The sequence below is a fragment of the Ambystoma mexicanum genome, chromosome 9, assembly GCF_040938575.1.
Source record: "Ambystoma mexicanum isolate Mex_15411 chromosome 9, UKY_AmexF1_1, whole genome shotgun sequence".
Taxonomy (NCBI): domain Eukaryota; kingdom Metazoa; phylum Chordata; class Amphibia; order Caudata; family Ambystomatidae; genus Ambystoma; species Ambystoma mexicanum.
Genome location: NC_090931.1, coordinates 548,691,365 through 548,713,947, shown reverse-complemented (window position 1 = coordinate 548,713,947; position 22,583 = coordinate 548,691,365). Strand labels below are relative to the sequence as shown.

Genomic DNA, 22,583 nt, shown 5'->3' with positions numbered 1-22,583 from the left:
AATTATGCCACCTCTATGGCTTTTTCTAGGGATCGGGGGGGGATAATATTATCTAGGGGAGCCCCCACCACAATATCAATTCGCTGGTGGTCTAGTGCTCCTTTATGCTTCCCAGGGGTGGCAAAATGAGCCCAGACCTTCACTTTGCCCCCAGGGAAGCAAAGGATCTGCCCCTCCTTGGGCGGAGTGTGGGGGGGGTTGTTGAGGGAGCTGGCCCACATGCATGGGGCCAGCCCCCTAATACCTCTGAATCTGCCCCAAATATTTTATTTTGCCTTCCTTGCATGCAAATGGGTGCAAAACAGCACCCGCCTGCCCCTAAAGAAGGCTAAACATTGTGCCTCCTTTGTTTTATTTTGGTGGGGGCCTGTTTTGCTGGGGGGGCTCCCCCAAAATTCCCTGTTCCTGTGCGCCAACGTCCGCACGGCAACCCCTCGACCCCCAGGCACAGAAGGGGAAGTCCTCCCCTTCACTGCCTGGAGGTCAGAGGGTTCGAAGGAGCAGGGAGGGAGGAGGGGTGGTTCTCCCCCCCCCCCCCAGGGTAAGCAGTGCAGAGGATGACGTATCTCGTCCCCATGCACTGGAAACGTAGTGCGCAGGGTGAGATACCTCGTCCTCCACAGTTAAGGGGTTAAAGACCAGCAAGTATGAAAGTGAGGACATGCTGGTAAATAGAAAATTGCCTTTGGATGAGACGCATACTGTTTCCGTTGGTAAAACCTTTGACAGTCATCAGGTTCAAACACATCCCAAAACACAAAATGAAAACCTAAACAGATGATCATTAGAAGGAGAGTTCATTCATCTCGGGCTATTACATAAAGTTCTATGTTAAAAAACATTGAAAACATAATCGTACAATGCAAGTGTAGATACTGCATAAATCATCATCGCCCTATCCACATAACAAAACACGTACTGAATCTAAAAAGCATTTTGAAAAAAACAAAAAACCCTTGTAATTCTAGGAGAGGCGGCGAGCATTGCTAACGCTATTAATTTAGAAACAATACAAAATTGGGCAAGGGCATCATCACTTATCGGTGTCCTCCTCTGCAGCCAAACGCTACAAAAGGAAGGGAACTTTCGGTTGGCAATAGCAATGCGGGTCTAATTGAAAAATACCAGCCTGCAGCAGATAGGTCTCAGATACAGACAGCTTGACCGCAGTCAATGCACATAGCAGCTACACATATTGGGCACATGTCTGTGCCCTTCCATGCACGCGTAAAAACGGCAATAGGCAAGGTTCCCAGGTGTCCAGTCATATTTTCGAATGCAATATTTTCAAAAGTCAAAATGTCAAATATTAATTCGAAAATAAATAATGTTGAAATACCAAAAATTCGAATATTTTTCGATTATTTTTTTTTCCGAATAATTTCACTTCCATGTATGTTTTATTAAGCGTTTGTGAACATTGATAGTTTTAACCATGGTTTATTAAGTATTTTTGAACATTAATAGTATTTACCATGTAATAGGTACTTTTAATATATATATATATATATATATATATATATATATATATATATATATATATATATATATATATATATATAATGAATAAATAATAAATTACAAACTGGTAGTTTTAACGTTGAACATTTAGTATACTTTTTGTCCAATAGATGGCGCTATTGTATAAGAAATGAGATTGTTCATTTTGTTGATGTATGTTATTGATGTCTACGTAAGGCTGCGTAACTCTACGTATGCGTAGGCGCCATTTTTAAAGTTCATTCTTGCAGCGTTTCCATTGCGTTCGGGTCTGTGTTTTCGTTTATTTTTTTGTTTTTCATGGACTTTCACTGGTTTTCATGGATGCAATGTTTTTTTTTTTGCTGGATTCGATGGACGTATTGGTTTTTCTGATCTATGGATTTTTTTTCGGGTTGGATTGTGGATTTTTATTCCTGGGCTTTCTTGGATTTTCAACTTTTTTTCTTTGCTGGATTTCACTGTTTTGGATTCCAGATGTGGATTTCTTTTGGATGTTATTTTTCCATGGATTGCCTTCTGGATTTTGGGTTCCTTGGATTTTGCTGTTGGGTTTTTTTTATGGTTACTGCTTGGATTTCTCATGGTGGATCGGTGATTCTTCAAAAACGTGAGTATTAACATTTTAAATTATATGCTATTGAATCTAGGTAGTTCTCTTCGTCATCTTGGTTACAATTATGTACTATTTGCACTAGTCGCTGCTCATAGCCTCTGTATTGTTTGTTTTTTAACTCTGTGTTTGCGAGTGAAATCGTTTGTGATACTCGAAATTCCTGATGCGATTGTTCATTGTTTAATTATTTTAAAAAATGCCACAAATTGGGGTTATTTGTGTTCAAAGTTTTATTAATACGGCTGTGCCATCCTTCCAGTGAATTTTGTTCTAGGTCGCCCTTCCAAGGTGGCTTTGTAGCAATTCCATTAGTTTATACTGTATTTTGGTGCCTTCTGGTGCCATTCCTAGTTAATTGTCCAATCCATGTATTCTCCATGTAATCTAACATGTCCGAATTTTCTTGCTCATGATTTTTTAAAATGGTCATTTTCTATTAAATGTTCGTAGAAATGTATAACCTGATCTTTCACAAATGCTAATTTGAATAGTTTTTTTATGTTATGTTGGAAAGTGCTGTCGTCTGTGTATTTTGTACTTAGTCCGAGTTTCTGCAGTTTTTTCCATATTGAAGGAGTAAAATGAAAAGGGCACCCTTGTATGCTAGAATCAGTGTATATTGTAGAAAATGCCTTGATCTGTGCTAATTCAAAATCCATGAGTATTTTTTTTGGGTTTCGAATCTGGTACAGTGTCCTTGATTTTGTTCAACACGATTCTGTATGTTTCTTTTTTTTTTGGGCATTAAAACATAAACAAGTGGAATGAGTTTGTTATTTATCGTTCCATGTATCGAATAAAATTGTTGGAAGGGTTGTGGGCATGCTTTGAAGGTTGCGTCACTTTGCCACTGGGCACTTTCACTTAGATGCTTGAAATTGGTCGCAGTTGAAAATATCAATATTTTTTCGTCTCTTACTTCAATGGTAGCATGGTGGAAATTTTCTCCATTAGCTGTCACTCTAAACACTTCTGGTATGGTGATGTCATTGTATGTTGTAGGTGCTGGTGGCAAATTTTCCTGTTGCTGTTTCTTACGGTTTACTGTTCGTTGCATTTGTTTTTCACTAGGCATCTGCGCTGATATGTGCGAAGGTAACGGGTCACATACCGTTGATATTACCAAACCGCTTGCCTCACCGGGGTTTTCTATTGCCTTTCTTTTTAGCTCGTGGAGAGTTTTTTTTTATTACTATACTTGTCTTGTCCAGTAGATGGTTGTGTTCTCCCTTTATTTTTGTATTGGAACACTCAACTATAACTCGTGCGGCACATTTTGTTCGTCCTTATTCAATGCACTTCCAGTACATGCGTTCAATTCCTTATTATAAATGTATCCTTTCGAAACCAGCTGTTTTCCTCCTTTTTGCGAGGTTATGTATTCAACTTTCTGTCATTTTCAATCTAAAATAACGGAAACAAATGTTTTGCTATGTTTGTCATACACTAATATATTTTTCGAATTAAATATCTAGTTACATATTTTTTTATGTTTATGTTAGCTGATTGTTTGCCTGACGTAGCCAAATCGAATCCTCTGTAGTTCGCTCGGACTCTGGTTCTGTCAGGTAATGACAGTTGTCCACAACCGTCATCTGTTCCTTGGTGTTTAGGCAAGGTTCTTTACTCGTGGGTGTCACCTATTGGCTTAACCCTTACTACTCTTCATTCTATGGGGTTTTCGTTAGTCATAATGTATTTTATTTACAGATAGGCAAATGGTTATGTGTTGGGGGCGAGAGAGGGGTGGGTGATTGCGGGCGTAAAGGTAAGGGGGGGGGGCTGGAGGGGGGTAACCCCCCCATAAAAACAGGACTATCAATACTTCACATTGGTATGTTAGTACTGTTGCTCGACTTTTTTTTTGACATTTTTGTTTCGACTAATTGTCTTTTTCTATTATATGTATACATTTTCGACATTTTTTTTCGACCTATTTGTTTTCAACATCTTTTTTTCGACATTTTTGTATTTCGGCATTATGTTTTCGATATGACTATAAACCGGTACCCAGCCTAAGCTGCATGTACAATAATCTCTCATGGGGTGGCGTGATTAAGTCCAAATAGGCTTTAAAACCAACCTCCTGCCAATGTTCCAGATACTACAAGCCCAATTTTAGCTTGGAGGCGTCCAGCAAGAGTAGATCACATGCTCTTAGAAAGTTGCTTGAGCCTACTCAAGCTTGTCGCACAGCGGTTCTGTGGGTTTTCTCAGAACTCTCACATTCAAGTTGGTCAGTACATCTTTCACATACGCAATCCATTTCAAGCTTTTTCCTCCATCAATTGACATATTATGTAGCATTGCATCCCTGCACTAACCTGGTTGGACCGCACTCTTACCCAAAGGGATACTGGCCTAAACATAATTTCTGCACAGAATGGTTGTAGTGCCATATTCTAAGTGGACTAAAGCGGTCGGTGCACTTGCAGGCAAGCTTCTTCATAAAGTTGTTTTCCCTAACATTTGTCTTCTTAGCCTTTGCATACCCCACAGTACTGACCCATAAAGTGCTGCTGACAAAGCCTGTTTCTGGTATAATTTCAGTGCTGGCGATATAGCACTGTTCCCGTGATGAGTAAAAAAAGGCAGAATTGCACCGCTAAACGTTACCAAAGTAGTGAGAGCCCTGTTGACATGGGCCTCCCATCCTGGGCTTTCCTGGAATCTTACGACACAGTAATTTTAAACTGTTGACCTGTTCTATTGGCTCACCCTCTATCATCTGCTTGATCGGAATGTGCTTTCTGGATTGGGGTGTCTAGAAACTAGAGACTTGGTTTTTGTCGTGTTCAAAGTAAGACCAGGATCCTGAAATTTCCTCAGAGGGATTGCTTCAGACCCTACAGGGTCATGGCAATCAACACGGAGTTATCCGCCTTGAACAGGGCCCGGGAGCTTACTTGAAGCCAACTTGGGGCAGTCCTGGCACCCACTTAATAATGCGTCTCTAATGTGCTGCACATAGATGTTAAATAAAAGTGGGGCCAGGCCACAACCTTGCCCAACACCCAACCCTACTCCAAAGAAACTGGTCTGTTTGCATCCCAGACTGTAACGGACACGTGCTTCTGGGTCCAAATAAAGTAGTGATCAAATAAAAATCTGGTACTGGGGAACCTTTCACACTGCCAGTACCTGTCACAACATTGCGCAGGATACAGAATCAAATACTGTCCTCAAATCCAGAAATAACACGTAAAAGTGCATTTTCCATAGTGCAGTGTACTTCGGGATTGTAAGGAAAAGCATGAAGCATTGGTCCACTGTTGCATGACCCTTCTGCACGCAGCCTGATGATCGCTAATCACATGTCAGTCCAGAGTTGTAGAGGGCTCAATATAATCTTCGCAACTGCTTACCAGTTGCGTCTAGCAGAAAATTAGGTTTGTAATTGGCCGGGCTATCCCTTCCATCATTTTTGTACACCGGAATAATGACCGCTTTGCGCCAGGAATCGGGGATTCTCCCTCAGACAAAATGGCATTAAATATGACACACCATAGGGTCCCAGATAGCCTTCTATTTTTTTTAAAAGGTCTGTCAGTATTCAATCTAACCCTGCAGCATTGCCTTTTTAATATTAGGGCACATCTATATCTGTCATAGATTGAGTGGTGGCTAGAGGATGCAGGATAGAAGGTGGACCATACAGAATCAAAAAATGCGACCTCCATTCTTCCATACCAAATCAACAGACCAATGAATATTCCCCTTTCTGCTCATTGTCAGCAACCAGTTTCGAAAATAGCATTGTCCCTAGAATGATGGGCGTTAAAGGCCCATCCATTTCCCCATCACAACTTTTTTTGGGTCAGGATTACATTTTTATATTTTGATCTTAGCAACCGCAAATTGGACCCGTCAACCTCCAACGAGTCACCAATACATCTTTCTATTCATTTTTTGCATTTCGGCAGGGCCCAACCCGCCTTACCCATGTTTTTTTGTTTAACCGTGGCGGCAGGGACAGAAGCATGCAGTAGAATATTGCCCTTGAGTTTTTCAATCTCTGCCAAGTTTTCAAGAATGGAGAGATGCATTGACTGTTTGGTCTCGGGAGGTAGGACTTTCACCAATTTCAGTTACTTGTGAGCATTGTCCTCAACCACAGTCTGTGGATAACCCAGAGCAATATCTCTGGAACCGGCCCCACTATATCCCCATAAGGCAAATGCAGAAAAGGGAGCTGGTCACTTTCTGTCCTATCAAGAACTTTAAAATCACCAACCCGTGCACAATCAATTGCGGAGATGAAGATATAATCAATAAGTGTGCTACCATTGTGCCCAATAAAAGTATTTTTTGCTGGTTGGTGGTTAATCTGCCATTGCAAGCTCTTAAATTTATATTATACATCATACAGGTAGATTGTGCATTCTTGGGGGGCAAACCGCAGCCAGTCCTGGGATGTTCCAGGCCTGATCGTGGTAATCCCACAACTCTTCCAGATCCTTAAGTGGTTCTAGCTGTAAATTAAAATCTACTACCACTAGTGTAAGATATTTTGATGGCAGTGGGGGGGGGGGATATTAGTCATTGTAGTTTGGAGACACTTCAGACAAGCCAAACCATTCAAGATCAATGGCCTATTATAGATGTTAATCCTAAATAGTCAACTTTGTTGGGCTTAATAAGCATTTGAACGTCTACAGAGTGTGTTGTAACTATCTTCACCTCCCAGCCCAGGGACACCTCAATCCAGACAAGTAATCCACCACATAGTCTACCCACTGCGCTCATGGATGCAGGAATACTAAAGGACAGTTATCCTTGGAGCATAACTGGGTCTAAAACCGAAGCCGCCTACAGGGCGATTACAATGAATTCTCGAATAAAGGAGCTCCACGTCGGGTCATCCGTCAATCTACTGACCCGTGCAATGTTCCAGGAAAGCAGACTAAACCTATGTTCTCCTGGGCCCCCATAATCACTCCGGCTCCTCCTCTACCCAGTCAATCTACTGGCTCTAGATCGGCAGGATTAAAATCCGGCCTTTACACATACGCGAATGTTCATCTATCTTTAGAGAAGACATCAACAAGGCCATTAACCATTGTAAACCGCAATAAGTATTTTTGATACAATAGAACTAAAGCTAACCAACAGATATTTAGCTGAGGGTCTTATGGGAATTCAATTTAGATCACTGTTCCCCTAATGGCTCCAACGTTCAACTAAGACTACATCTTCATTTTGCATCAGTCAATAATATGAGATGATGGTAGACATTTGGATTGCAAAACTGACATTCTTCAGAGCTGTATCTACGAATGAATCCTATTTGAAACTGATCCTTTACACAGGGATGGCCACCAGTGCAACAGAGCATGATTAATGACCCCTTCCTCATCTAATGTAAAAGCATCACTAAAGTTACCTTGTAGTAAAATCAATTATGGTTCAACTCAGTTTGGTGTGAATTGTTATGGAATAGAGCAGGCTTAATGGCGAACCTAGATGATGCATATTGGCAGATGTGGAATTGTGTTCCCCTGAAACCTGGGTACATTCTAGTATTTACAGCTAACATTTGAGCCCCTTTTTTCCAAACGAGAAGGCATCTAAAGGAAGACCCAGTGACGGTCTAATTTAGGTTGCACATGGTTTGAGATGTTCATTCTCTGTGAATCCTGACCTGTTGATATTAAAATGGGAGGTGGGTGCAGAAAGTGTGTTTTTTTTGGTAAATATCTATTAGTCCATTAAGGAGGCAACTGGTTTCTTCATTTAGCTCCTATCGAAGATGGAAAATAGAATATTCCTCCTTTATTGAATGTGCATATTACACTAGTGTGAGATTTTAAGCATCAACTTGAGCGTGCCTACAAATAAGATTTTTTTTTAATATAAAGTTTGAATAGGCATGGGCGATTCCACCTGTGCGTATTCTTCACCACGTACCAAACGTCTAATGCATAACATTTTGGCTGAAGGACTGAGAGCATGTAATGGACGTTTCCTTTGCGATAGACCCACGAGACCAAAATACAGGGCTCATCTCAGATCTTGTATTAACTACATCTCTGTTGATAGCTGGCATGTGCTAGATGGTTTCAAGGTGATGGACTGTAGAGCAATCATGACCTCCTTAGTTTATTTCTGCTCTTAGACAAGGAGGAACCTAAACAGTTTGAATATGGCAGTGTCTCGCTAATGAATAAAAGTAAATATGTAAACTGGGCAATTGTTGGAGCCCGGAATGAAGTTTTCTTGAGTTTATTCCCTCCACCTAATTTTTGAGTAATTCTTAAGACTAAGATCACCAAAAATTATCTGGGAAACGGTATGAAACTTAAAACCTTTTTTTATTTTTTTTACCAAAAGATGTAAACTTTTGTTGAAATTAAACTTGATTGAAGAAAGTTGGTAAGACCAAGCATGCAGAAAAATCTAGATTTGGTGCTTAAATCAGATTGATTTAACTTACGAGATATTAGAAACTTGAGGAATGACGACAAACTCCTGGTGGCTAGAAAAATGGACGAAAATTGGGAGTCTCAATAACTGCTTCCTTAAAAAATAATGTATTTCTTATACAGCTCTACACACCCATAGTTCTCAGAGTGCTGAAATAACATAAGACAGTATCCCACCGAGTGGTATTCCATTTATCGGCCTCGGAAGGATGAAAGGCTGAGTGAACCCCCCCACCCCCCAACGGGATTTGAACCTGCCACTGCAGGACTATGGGCCACGTAACTAGTGAAATGTGGGAATGTTACGTGTGTGATCTGTAGAACGTCAGTTGTACCACAGATGGAGAACTTTTTGAACTTTTTCCCCCCTTTAGACATCACCACAAAGGTATAGGTTTGCACGAAGTAACAAAGCCCCTGGCTTGGACAATTTGCCTGTGAATTAAACAAGTCGGTAATGAATATTTTGACCCCATTTTTCTATAAACATTTTTATTGCATTACAACGAACAATCAAATTCCGTTGACATGGAGAAATGCTGAGATTTCCGACACATAAAAAGGCGATTAGAAAGATGTAAAAAAAAAAGTCGACCCATTTCATTGATTATCAAAGCTAAGATTTATGGGAAGATAGTGCATCACTGTTTTGAAAGTTCATTTAATGATCATGATTCATTGTCCAAACTCCAAGCTAGTTTTAGGGTCGGAATAGGCACAAATGACCAGATTTTTCCGTGATTTCTCCTGCACCAGAAATTCAGCATAAACAGAATTTATAAATGGTCTTTGTGGACCTGCATACAACTTTTGATGCAGTATCCAATCTCAGTTATGGAGGCTTTTATTTAGCATAGGAGTGCCTGTGAATTTAATATCGGCCACTTCAGTTTTACTCCCAAGATACCTTTAGGTTATGCTATTGGAAGATAATGTACAGAGTTTGCCTGTTGCTAAAGGTGTAAAACAAGGTTGTGTGTGTGTTGACCTTCTGTTCTGCCTTTTTATAAACAAGTTGGTTGTTTTGGAAAGTTGAAAAATGGATGTCCCTCAACTTGGCAGAGTTTCAACCAGCATAATACTGTTCATGGACAATGCCATGCTAGTAACTAAAGCACCAGAAGGTTTAAAAATGGACTTGGGATCTAGCGATTAATAACCCAAAGACCAAATATTCCGTTTGGTCTGGAAAACAATGGTTGACACAGGAATTTACGTAGGATGTTACCACTTTGAGTACGTTGCTTTGACTATTTGGGGGTGTGGATTGATAAAGAATTATGGAAGAAGCAAATAATGAAGAGCAAGCTCTTTCACAAGCCCGGCCCTTTTATGTATTTTCACAGAGGTACTGAGGCAGAGCAGTAGCACAGACCTTAGAGGTCTAATGGAGCATGTGTACGGTGTGCCACAACCTTTGGGGCAGAAATCTGGGGGTACAATAACTTTGAAGCATTCCGAAAAAAAAATAATTCAAATTACTGAAATATATGTATATTCTTCATTGCCCCTTTGCTTGGAACTAGGTCTCCACGGAGTGGCATTTGAGACAATGCTAAAAAAAAAAAAACTTGATGTACCGGCTTAGGCTATGTTGTAACGAACCACTGGCCCCTGTATAAGCAAGCTTTAGTGGATGTGATGGGACAAAATGGAGCATCGGGACACCTTCGATAAATTCTGTCTAACTTAATTCTGGACTTAGATTTAGCACATATATGGGACTATAATCAAGTCCTCTTAGGAAAATCCTTTTCTTCAAGTCAGATGTAAAACAAACTTATAAAGAATGGTTTTATGATTGTAAGCCTGCAAAAGTTGGTATGATTGGCATAATCTTAAGGTATCTAGGAAGGAAAAGTAAACTGGACCTAGAGTCATGTCTAGGCAAAGTTTGAGGGTAAGTCAGTCAAGCTCCTATGACATTTCATCTAGGGACCGTGCCATTGGGTGCATATACATAGAAATGGAAATGTGGGCCCAGCGATAAATGCACACTATGTCAGGTTGTGTGTGAAAATGTAATGCATTTCCTAATTTGTGCCCTACCTGTATAATTCTGATAGATTATTTTCCTTAGATTTATTTCGGTAAAGAAATTAACATCAGCTAAATTAATATTTTCTATTAATTCAATATCCACACCATACAACAGGTCTTGGGTTTTTGTTATCAAACCATCTTGCTATAACTATGGCGGAAGCTGTCATTTTTTAAAAAAAATGCCTGGAGATGAGAGGAAAATGGTAAACTGCCTGTGAATTTTAAGCTAGGAATTGGGTCTAGGAGAATTTTAAAATGGAGTATTGTATGCGAGTATGCTTTGCAACCAAATGTAATACTTGTGTTTTATTGATTTTATTTTTTATATTGCATTTATTTATATTTAACCCTATTTGCTAGCGTGTTACTGATTCATTTTTATTGGTGATTTTTACTTCGTAAATTATGTAGATTTTCTGGTGTTCCACCGAAATAAATATATCACTGACAGAAGTCATGACTGTGGCAGTTAGGTGTGATAGAAATCATTGAACTGTTATTCAAACCAGTTAAAGGTTGGTTTATCATGAAACTATTGCACTTTTTAATTGATTTAATGTGTACATTGGGTAACAGCAATCATGTGCCATGGTTTTATTGCAAGTTCACTAAGGCATAGTGAATCACCTTTTATATTTATTTACAGTTCAGACATTTTGTTATGGATATTTTATTATGTTCTAAATGTTTTTCTATGCAGATAAGTGAAAAGCATGATGTGGTCTTCCTCATTACCAAATATGGCTACATCCACCTGTACGACTTGGAAACTGGTACCTGCATCTACATGAATAGAATAAGTGGAGAGACTATATTCGTTACTGCACCTCATGAAGCCACTGCTGGAATCATTGGTGTGAACAGGAAAGGACAGGTAAGCTTACTTTTGCTTTGGTTTGACAAAGTGGTTGAAGTATCCTTAAATTCTTTTGTAAAGCTGATGTTTGCTCTTGTCACTCAAATTCCACCATTAATTTTAACCGACCCGTATTAATTAAAAATAAAGAAAATTACTATTACTAGCAGTTTAGAAGTTATTTGTGAAAAAAAGCAGATGTTGCCAGTTTAAAATATTAGTTCACACAGATGCATTTGTGTCTTCAATTTAACATACATGGTTGTAAAAATAGTTTCGTCCACCTATTAACCACTGATGCCATCATCCTACTCGCCCTTCCCCATGCACTGTTTGCAATTTGTCTGCTTGCTGCTTAAACTAGTTACTCCTAGTTTTTCTCCCAACTATAAGGTACTGTAAGCTTTTCTGAGAACCACTTTGAGATGTGAAAATGCAAGTCTGTGTTGCACAGAAATATGCATATATATACACACAAAGAAAATGAGCGCTGCTTAGAAAAAGGGGGATACTTCCCACCCGTGGCAGTGCCTCATGGGGCCTAGACTGGGTCTGGTCCCCGTCGCCTCATTTGGTATGATATATTCAATGAAACACGCATCGTCACAGTTAAATAAAGAATAAAACAAATATTGTTATTCGTTCTATTATTCTGTATTTAAGCAATATACAGTGCAAGTAAAAAAAAAACACAATGATGGTACATAATGCAAGAAAAATCAGATGCTGTTGAGACACTTGATGTAACTCCTATATTGCAACCATGGAACAATCTCTAATGTGAAGTTCACTGTAATAAGCACATGGAAATACAACATTACCCCACTTGGGGCTCGGAATCTTATAAATCCGTGGTCAACAGAACACCAATCTTAATTTTGAGAAAGAAGACAATGTAAAAATTGAGTAAACGGAAACCCAGTGAAAAGGGAGAGAAACATGCCTCCAAAGTTGGTCACAAGTGAGAAAAAAGAATTATGTGGAAAAAAATTGTACAAGGCTCAATTAAAATATAACCTAAGCGAAATAACTGTACAAAATTCCGTGAAGAAACTGCTAAACCCATATTCCTCCAATGTATAGCAGAACATTTTTCAATATAACATCACTGAATGAACACAAAAACACTTCTGTGTTGAAAAGCTTGTGTAGACTTCTTATTTTCCAAAATCGGCTTCTGTTTTGGAGAGTTTGTGGCGGTGGTTTAGTCCATAGATCTAAGAGCTCTCATTGTACTACCTACGCGTGCAGGGGTTAGATCACAGGGTGTGGGGGGCAAAAAAAAATGTCTTTACTACACGCTGCGATTAGTCACTAAAATATTTTTTTAAATTTTTTTTGGTCCAGGTAGGGTCACTGGTTCTCTTCCAAACGAGGGGCCCGGAAAATTCCCTTGCTGGAATCCGCGTTTCAGTGGTGAAAGAAAGTGACTATGACCACCTTCGTCAGGGCAGAGTTGAAGTACTCTGAGGAAAACATAAGGGTTTAAGTGGTTGTACATGATGGGTGCTGTGCTAAATGCATCAAGACATCATTTATAATGCATTTGTTGTGGTTTCGGGTAATATTTGCAAAGAAAAAAAAGACAAAGTCCCTGCTGTGGTATAAGGAATTGCTTACCGTGAGGGAAAATTCAACCTTGGAAAGTTGAAGGTTGTTGCTGCATGCCGGTGGCTGCAAAGCCGTCGTGGCAGAACCAAAAGCAGCCAACACTCTACGAGTTACCGGACACACATCTGTCGGATGGGACTGGGACACAAATTGCGAGGACTGGGTCCCTGTGAGAATTGAAAGTGTATGTTGATGAATATTGAGTATCACCGTAATCTACTGGGGTTCAGGTTCATTTTGCATGGTAATAGATACAGAACAGAGGGGGAGGTGGAAGGATTACTGAAAAGTTTGAAAGAATACTGTATACCTAAGCCTCTCAACCCTTGTTCCCGCGCAGCGCTGCTTCTAAGAAGATTTGGAGGAAAAGACGGATCACTTGTCCTTGTCTTGGTTTGGTCGTGAATGCTGATAGAATCCTACAGAGATACAAAGGGAAACAAAACCCCCTAGTTAGTCCCACTATGCATCTCGTTTCGAACTGTACCTATTGACCAGCCATAGTGCCGTTTGAATAGTGCCATTAGAGTTCATGAGACAAACCTGTGTGTGGAAGCCTTTCCTGGTTTTGTGTCCAACGTCTGGGCTGCTGATGTGTCTCTGTCTGAGGGTATGCTCCTTAACTGGCCCCCGTGCTGAAAGATCGCCTGCGCATGTTCGCCTTCGTAGAGGCTGGGAGCCCATGAGTCGTGGCTTGGCAACTAGACACTGAAACAAAGTGATCAGTGTGATGTGGGGTGGGTGTGGATCAGATGTGCCCAGTCTGCTGCTCAGGTAGGGAGGGTGTGTCCCTGCCCTGGTAGCAGCCTCTCTCTCGTGCGCGTTCCGTGTACCGGCACAGATAGAGGTGCAGTGCTTGGGTTGTGCTTACAGTCAGAGTTTGAAGGAAATAAACTGTAACATCTCATCTACAAAGTGAGCAACATGCAAAGTGAGCAGGGGTTGAAGGGGCGCGGTGTACCTGCGTGCTGAAAGATGGTGAGATGAGTGAATCATTGAATACCTTCTTGAGAGAATCAAGAGTTTCACTCTAACACAAATTCTTGGAGAATGGATCTGCAACGTGAACATGAATAAAGTTGCATATAAACAAAAGTGAGACTGATTACCCCTCTTTACGCTACTTTGCCACTAGAACACTGTTTATACATTAACACATGTGGTAGACATAACCCATATTCCACATGAAAAATGTGGTGGAGTACACACTAAACATCTGTAAAAGGCATGGTTTATTAAATTCTCATAGTACATAAAACAAACTTTTTAAGAGACATCAAAGACAGTTTGACATCATAGTCTTGTCATGGTTGACACTGATAAAAAGACTAAAAAACGGTGCAATGTCACAACACTTAAAAAAACACAGGGAAAATGATTTTAACAATACTAAGAATGAATCACAGGAAATACAAAACTACTAACTTAATTAAACAATTGCACAGAAAAGGAAGAACCCTAAATTATTTTCTGTGGGTATCTTGGATAGTCGACATGTTTCGGCCTGTTTAAATATTTTGGACACTATCCCTATTGTCGTTTAGCTTAACAATTAAAGGCCATCTTCAGAACAATTATTTCTTACATTCGCACGATTCATTTTTTACCTCTGGTGAATGTTCGTGAGAAATTAATCTAGAAAACATATGAAGAGATATCAGAAGTTGTGGGGGTTTATGGTTAATAGTTACTAGCACTTCATAACCATCTCTGGCATGTAAACATATATACTCTTTCTACGTATTACATGGTTCTACACATACATAAGACTACACTAGGTTGGGACAACACATGCTCTTAATTGGCATAAGAAAAGATTCTGTATTAACTTCGGTATCAGGATAATTGTTTTTTTTGGTCCTATATACATTCACAGTGGGGAGCACTAGAGAACTAATTTAAGCGTTTCCGCAGCAGTGATAAACAAATTAATCAGTACTATTATTAGAAATCTAAAGGACTAAGGCTGTTGATGCATCTAGAATTTCTAAAAAATTGTTTAATTGCAGAGGAAACGATCAGACTTACATTTGACAGAAGAGTCACAATGCGTTGATCAGGAAGAAAAATCACCGTTGCCAGATTTCGCACTTGTCTGTACAGGGCCTTGCATAGGATTGTGAATAGCTTGGTCCCACTCCATTTCTGCCGTTAGTTTGTTTCAAAAGGATGTCTATGGCTATTGCACAAGGCATGTAATATACCCATGGACTGACTTTTATATTTACGTTCCAGGCCAGTTCTGGGTAACTGATGCAATATTCAAAAGAAGATCTGCGTTTTCATCTACGTGCTTACAGAACGGTTCTGTGAACTGAGAGATACCGTATAGATTATTTTAGACAGTTGTACCCAAGAGGCATTACAGTTCCTATTGGGAAGTGGAACAACTTGCATGCAGTTCTAGGCAAGTGTCCACAATTCAGATTAGTCGGTAGTTGGTTTACATCGTAGGTTTCAAGGAGTTTTTATTTTTCACAGAGCTGGTGGTGAATCAATCACTACAAGGAGAGCAGATTTGAGTTAGAAAGGCCCATGAAATGGCCACAAATTCCTTTGAGGAAGGAGAACGAGGAAATGATTCCATTCGCCTACTGCTTTCCAACACGAGTGTTGATGGAAAGGAAAGAAAAAGAATGCAAAACGAATTTACCAAAGAGCACGGGGCTGGCATAGACGGCTGCTGTCACTAACTGGTGATGATCGAATGCCTATAAAGGATGGTCTTAAAATACTCTAGTTCCGGGTTACGTGATTCGTAGTGACACCGAAAATGCATCGGTCACGTGATGGTCGGAATAACACTTCACTCGAGGGCGTGGATGTTAATTCTGACTATGTCCATATCTGGCGTTCTGTAATATTATTCATGTTGAAAATAAAAACGTGATAACACCTAAGCTTGTGAATGTGCATCTTTGCTGGAATTTTGTATATTTATATTTCTAGATGCCTCGTACGTGCAGAAAGGCTACTTTTATCACGCGGTCGTGTGATCGCATATTTGCAATGCCACGTTTAGGAATATGTGATGCCAGAGTTCACACAAGGGGACATCAGGAAACTGCTGTGATTTGTGCATACCTCAATTGTTAAATGGTGAGGCAAACTCTGCCAATTTGTCAGGTTCTAGCGAAAAACCGCAAGTAGCGCATTGTGCATAGATGCTTCTACTAGTATCCTTGTCTAGTATCCACCAGAGCAGATCTGGCGTGTCTCATATCTGAAGGTAATGTTGTACCAAAGGTGATGTTTCATTCTTACATCTAATTCTGGATCTATGTTCTGAGATGCGGGTATTGGCACTGCGCATAGTCTGTCCCACGTACCACAAGCCACATGGGCATTCAATGCAGTACACCACAGAAATATGCAATCACCATTCCATATGAACGTCTTTTTGAATGTCATTTATATTAAGGTCTTATTTTTTTTAAAGGTTTTTCTTTTGTGCTTTAAAGTTGGTATGGGATTTATTACGTAATCCTGTCTCCTTTGCTCAGAATGTTTAGTCTTTATTATTTAAGATGTCATACAAAATGTTCGTGTTACTGTCCAGGCCCACCTATACTCCAGCCACTATCTTGATCTACTGCCTTAGATGCAGTAGACCATCCCACTCTCCTCCATTATTTTCCTCCCTAGTATTGTAAACTTGCTTGCATGGCCACCTAGCACTTGACTGTTCGTTCTTCGTCTTTTGGAACATGAACAGCGGCTCTTAACCACTTCACGAGTCAGTCCTGGGACAATTCCTCTACGCTGCACCTCCCTGTCAAACTCATTTTATCCTTTGGCTTCCATTAAAATCGCTTTGCTGGTATCTTCTACAGTTTTCTCTCCTCTCCTTTCCTTCCTTTCCCCTTGACGTCCACGGCATATCACATTAGATCTGTCGCGGTTGGAGTCAAAGGGCGCAGAGCAGAGGTCAGAAGACTGGTCCCTGGCCCGGAAGAAGCAGCAGCACTGCAAGAGGTTACACTCAACAAGGGTTTCCTCTCGCTACCACTCTTCTTCCTCTTCGAAGACATTGCTCCACGGGCTCCCCAGAAGTGGCTCCACAGGTTTTGTTTCCCACCCAATCCTACACCCCATAGGAATATGAGGCTGTTAGGCAATTTTTTTTTTTTTTTGTCTTTGATCAGGTGCCAGCGCCACCAGGACCCACCACACCAAACCGACTGGCAGGGACCCCATGAAAACCCTGACACCGCACACCCAAGGGTTTGTTCCTGACTTATAGGGTCAATGATCCACCCTGGCACTGATTCGCTCCACCCTCTGGTGTCAAGGCCTTCGCTTCAGCCTCTCCGAATGCACACCGGAGCTTCCAACTATTCCCCACTGTCTATGTGGAAATATGTCAAAGATGGGCAAAATCTTGGATAAAGGTGACCCAATTCCATTTGGGATAGAGCTACTGTGCTTAAGAGAAGAAAGTGACTTCCTGAGGAGTTCTATGGTGAGGATGAGCATATTAGTACTGGCATCAGGACTTGAAGATGCCAGTGGCCTTGGTGTTTCTTGAGAAATTGATATACTAATGGTTTTGGCTCCGTTCAGACCATGCCTCCTTCCAATGCTTCCTGGCCAAGGTGGTGGACACCCTAGCATTATCAGCCCCATCCAATCCCAAAAGTCAGTTTGAATTAACTGAAATCTGGGATAAGGGTCCAAAGAGGGAAATCTTACCCCCCATCCTCCCCACCATTCAATGTGGCATTTGAAGCCCTAGCGTGTCTAAGAGGGCTTCAAGACCATCATGTATGATGGTAGTGAAGCTCCACAGCCAATTGTGCAATCTTGGCTGGATACCTCCCTCTGTGTGGGGAGTGCTATGACTACTGGCACAGTAGGAAGGCGCAATTCTTGGAAGAGGGCTTCATAGTTTGTGCAGGATGTACAGGCAAAGCTCCTGTATATGCCATTTGATGGGTATAACCTCTCCAGAGCAAAATCCCACTCCATGCAGAGGTTCCAATCCTCAAAAATGACTGCCAAATCTCTGGGTCTGGCTGTCCAGCAACCCTCCATTAGATTTCAACCTTCCACCTACTATGTCCTATGCCCAACATGCGAGAGGTCAAACGCCCCCAAGGAGACTGCAATCTGTTTCTTCAGGGTTATGGGGTAGAGATATTCAGATCGATTTGGCACCTCCTCAGTCCCCTCAGACACCCCCACGAGAAGGACTTCTTCCACAAGTCCCCACTGGGAGGGAGAATTTGCCAGTCGAGCGCAGTGATCCTATACCAGGTCTGATTTTTAGGTCATTCAGTTCGTTCACCTTGGTTGTTTCTTTCAACGCCCTCCAGGCCATCCTTTTTCCTATGTTGCCTTGCCTCCAAACCCCTCCTTCTGGAGGAAGTCTGTACACTTGTGACAAAAGGTGCAAGTGAACTGCTGCTGCCCTTGTAACGATGCAAAGGATGGAATCTGTGTACTGGTCCTGTAGAAGGACGATGGCTTATGAGCCTTCCTAGATATGAGACGGTTGTATCTGTACCTGCGCAAGGACAAGTTCACAATAGTCAGTGTGGCTCAGATCATGCAAACTCTAGACTGAAGGACTGGTTGATTTCCCTGCATCTTCAGGATGCCTGCTACCGTGTGCTGATCGATGGAAAACGCATGAGGTACCTGGGATTTGTTGTGGGCCAACATCAACACCAGTTCAAAGTCCTGCTGTTTGCACTTTTAGTCACTCAGGGTTTTCACCACTGCTGGCAGTGGTGGTGGCTTGCCTCGGAGAGAAGGCATGCATTTCTTTGCCAGCCTGGGCCATTAGCTTATCCAAGCTCACTCATCAAACACGATATCGGCACAACTGTTCCGCATATGTAGTCTTTTTCACAGCTTGAGCTTTTCTCTGAACTTCAAAAATGGGCAGATTCCACCATCCTAGTGCCTCTAGTTTATCGGGGGGGAGGTCCCAGGGGGGGGTCTTAGACGGTCATCTGGGCTGAGCCTTTCCACCTGAGGACTGAGTGGCGAGCTTCTGTTGGATGGTTCAAGTCCTCCATTCACAGGGACAAGTTTTCACCGGGCTACCCTAGTTTGCTAGGCCTCATGATCATTCTGGATGCCTGGCTGTGCATGTGATTGCTTCAGTGGCTCCTCCCTTACCAATGGTCGGTCTGAAGGGAACATTTCGGATCTTCAGCATTTATCGAGACCTGGCATGGTGTACCCTGTGAGACCGATTAAGGGGTGTGTTGCTTTTGCAAACCTGGCCTCTGGGAACAGTAATCACCAATGTCTCTAAAGAGTTGGCCGGGCCATCTGTCAGATATGACAGTGAGCGGTCACTGGTCCCCCTCCGAGTCTCTGGAGTAGTGGGCTGTCGGGCTGACCCTGGTTTCCGTCCTTCCCCTTTCGAAATGTTTGCAGATCTTGACGGACAACACAGTGGCCATGCTCTACCTCAATAAGCAAGGTGGTGTGGAGTCCTTGCCACTATGCAGAGAAGCGATGCAATTGTGGGTCCAGGCTCTGAAGAATGACGGCTCTCTGACGGTGGCTCACCTTGGTGGAAAGAGGAATCCCTTAAGGAGACAGACTTGGACCTCTCATGCTCTTCCTGGAAGTAAAGATGGGTTTTACCACTGGGGAACTCCTTAGATGGATAGCTTCTTTTTCGGTGTGAACAGGAAGTGCTGGTGGTTTTGCTCCTGGCATTTTCTTTGGCAGGGAGCTCTAGGGAACACTTTGATGGTCGACTGGATGTTTCGCCCTGAACTATGCATTCCTGCCGATCCCCGTCATATTGCTGCTTCTTGGGAGGCTTTTTGTTTGGGTACGTGTTGGCCCTAATGGCTTCGCACTCTGCTACGAGAACATGGTACCCGAAGATGCTGGACATGTCAATCTGCCCTCCTTGTCACCTTCCGAAGAGGGTAGATCTGTTCTTCAGTCGGAATGCCTCCATGCTTGGCTGCTGAGACACGAGGAGTGGGACTTGTCAGACGATGTCCTGGATATACGTCTCATCGGGAAGGGAAGCATTAAGTCTCTGTGCCTGCAGGTGGCCTAGGTTCTCGGTGTTGATGCTGGAAGAGGGATCTTGACCCTTTATCCTGTCCATCCTCCGGTCTGTATTTCTTGTTGTCCAGATCACTCCTGTGAAGGGGTATTTAGCTGCTATCAGTTTTTAAAAGGATCCCAGAGCAAGGCTCCATAGCAATTACCACTGTTATGCAATTTTTGCGGGCATTATGCAATCAGTTTATGCCGTGCCAATCTTGTTTTTCTGGCATGGGATTTGAATTTGGTTTTGAAATGTTTTACTTATGCTCGGTTTGAGGCCCTGCCTTCATATTCTATTAGATTGCTCACCCTTAAGGTGATTTTCCTGGTTGCCATCTCTTCAGCAAGGTGGGTGAGTGTGGTCCAGGCATTGTCTATTAATCACTTTCAAACGATCCACCTTCCTGTGTTTTTTTTCCTCTGCCTCTTCAATCGAAGGCAGAGGAGCGATTGTATTGGCTGCACCCAGTGCATGCTCTTCGATAATACTAGTATCAGACAAAGGATTTCATAAGACTGTGCTGGCAGGCCTTGATGAAACAGACCCTGTCCACATACTGCTATGCAAGACTATCATGTGAGGAGGGAATCGATTAGAATAAGAAATTGCTTGCCTCTCAGTAATGTTCTTTTTGATGGATGTTCATCCCACAGATCCCTCCCAACCTGCCCCTCTTAGCGGATAGCTAGTAGATTTTTGGTTCCACAGTCCTTCGGGAGCAGAGTGCCTGAGGAAAAAGGGTGGAGCTCAGGTCACAGTGCCTATATAGAAATATAGAGATGGAGATAGATAAATAGATAGATGGAGAGAGGGAGATCTATGTTTCAGCTGGCAAAAACTTTTGAGGATCAGCTGCTCTGGAGATAGAACATCATAGATGAGGAAAATCCATCTAAAACGAAATTACAGAGCAGTAAGTAATTTGCCTACAATCTACTTAGCAAACCAGCTAGATGACTGACGAGGTTGAAAATCTATCAATGCAGTATTGCCACTCAACGTGTCTTTAAAGCGAATTATAGCCTTGACTCCACTACATTGTCAGCATATCTTTATGCTCTTCCCACAATTAGCTGTTCGACCCTCTACTCTTGGTTTAGTGCTATGAAGTTGTATAATTGCATAGTTGGTTTATTGTAGTTTTATTGTTTATAAAGCCCTACTGTCCCGGCTGACTCCTGCACTGCGAGCCCTAATTGCTACTGAAAATATTGTTCCTTTTGTATATCACAAAAAGTGTAAATAACAAACTCAAAGAAAAATCCTTTACCATAGTATTATTTATTCCGGTTATTCACCCAACCCTTCTAGTAATGAGCACAATGTACATATGTAAATTGCAGCTATTTATACACGGACTCAGTGTATTGAGTGGTCTTGTATGTTACTAAAGTTCTCAAACATGTTTTTCACTATTTCTGTGCTCAACCCCACCACTAAGACACTGAAAAAACTAACTTTTCAAAAGGACCTGGACCAGACTCAAAAGGTCATTGACTGCACCAGTGCAGCTGAGGTCTCTTTTGGCTTCACTCATCGAGTGTCCTCATTAAACATGCCCGGGAAAGAGTTTAAGGCATACAGTTTTTTTTAGCTTTCAAACAAGACTGCTATGCTTTACTACTTCCACCTGGAATCGTATCTACACAATCCCAATGTAATCTTTAAAACATTTTATGCAGTGCCTTTAGCCCATTTTCTCCACTGCAAGACCTAATTTTCTGGTTCAGTGCGGAACTGCTGCATGGGTCTTTACTTGGCACCTTTCACCGGTACATAGGAAACCTTAGTTTTCAAAAAGGGGCTTACTTTAGAACATTGAATAAACCATACACATTGGGATTAGGAGCTTTGAGAATCATTGCAAAGTGCACAACCACTGCACAACAGTTCCCAAAGAACCTTTGAATGCTGGTCCCAAAACACTTAAGTTCTTTTTGAGGTAGCAGAGTAATTTCAGTTGAGTCGTATTCCCCAAATAACTGAAGCATCCGAACCACTCAGCCCATCTGAATTCTGTCACACTTTGCCACTTATTCTAAGGGAGACCTCTGATGCTGTTGAGGAGGGATTGGTTAATGCAGGAGTCTGGACTGAGCCCCAGTGATCATGAACTGTATGTCCATGACCATGACCCGGCGGTTGACTATTAAACTTGGTGGTAACAGCAACAGGGTTGATTTTTTTTTTTTGTCTTCAGCCTCCTCTGCAGGGACAGGTAGTCTCTCTGCCGAAAAGTCTGCAAAATGATATTTGTTGGCGCTCGCACAAGACTCCGGTGGGAGAACGAATCTCGTCTCATTTGGAGGCATGATAAACCATCACCGAAGACCGGTGGGTTATGTCCATCGGGCGGGCTTCCGCTTGCCCCTCCCCAATACCCCTCTTCTCAATCCTCCCTTTCAGCATTTGGGGACGCCCTCCCTCAGAGCCGAGGTCCAGAAGCTTCCAGATCTCAAGGCGGTGGAACCCGTTCCACCGTTTTTACTCTCCTCTGTTCAAGGTGCC

General features: G+C 41.8%; 1 protein-coding gene across 2 annotated transcripts in view; it reads left to right on the top strand.

Moving 5' to 3' along the window:
- The window catches only part of CLTC (clathrin heavy chain), a 1,506,669-nt gene that overhangs the window by 301,779 nt on the left and 1,182,307 nt on the right, over nt 1-22,583 (top strand). For both annotated transcript variants that reach the window (XM_069615119.1, XM_069615118.1), the window contains exon 6: nt 11,282-11,455. In XM_069615119.1, coding sequence (XP_069471220.1) covers nt 11,282-11,455 — 174 coding nt within the window. The remainder of the gene's footprint in view (nt 1-11,281; nt 11,456-22,583) is intronic.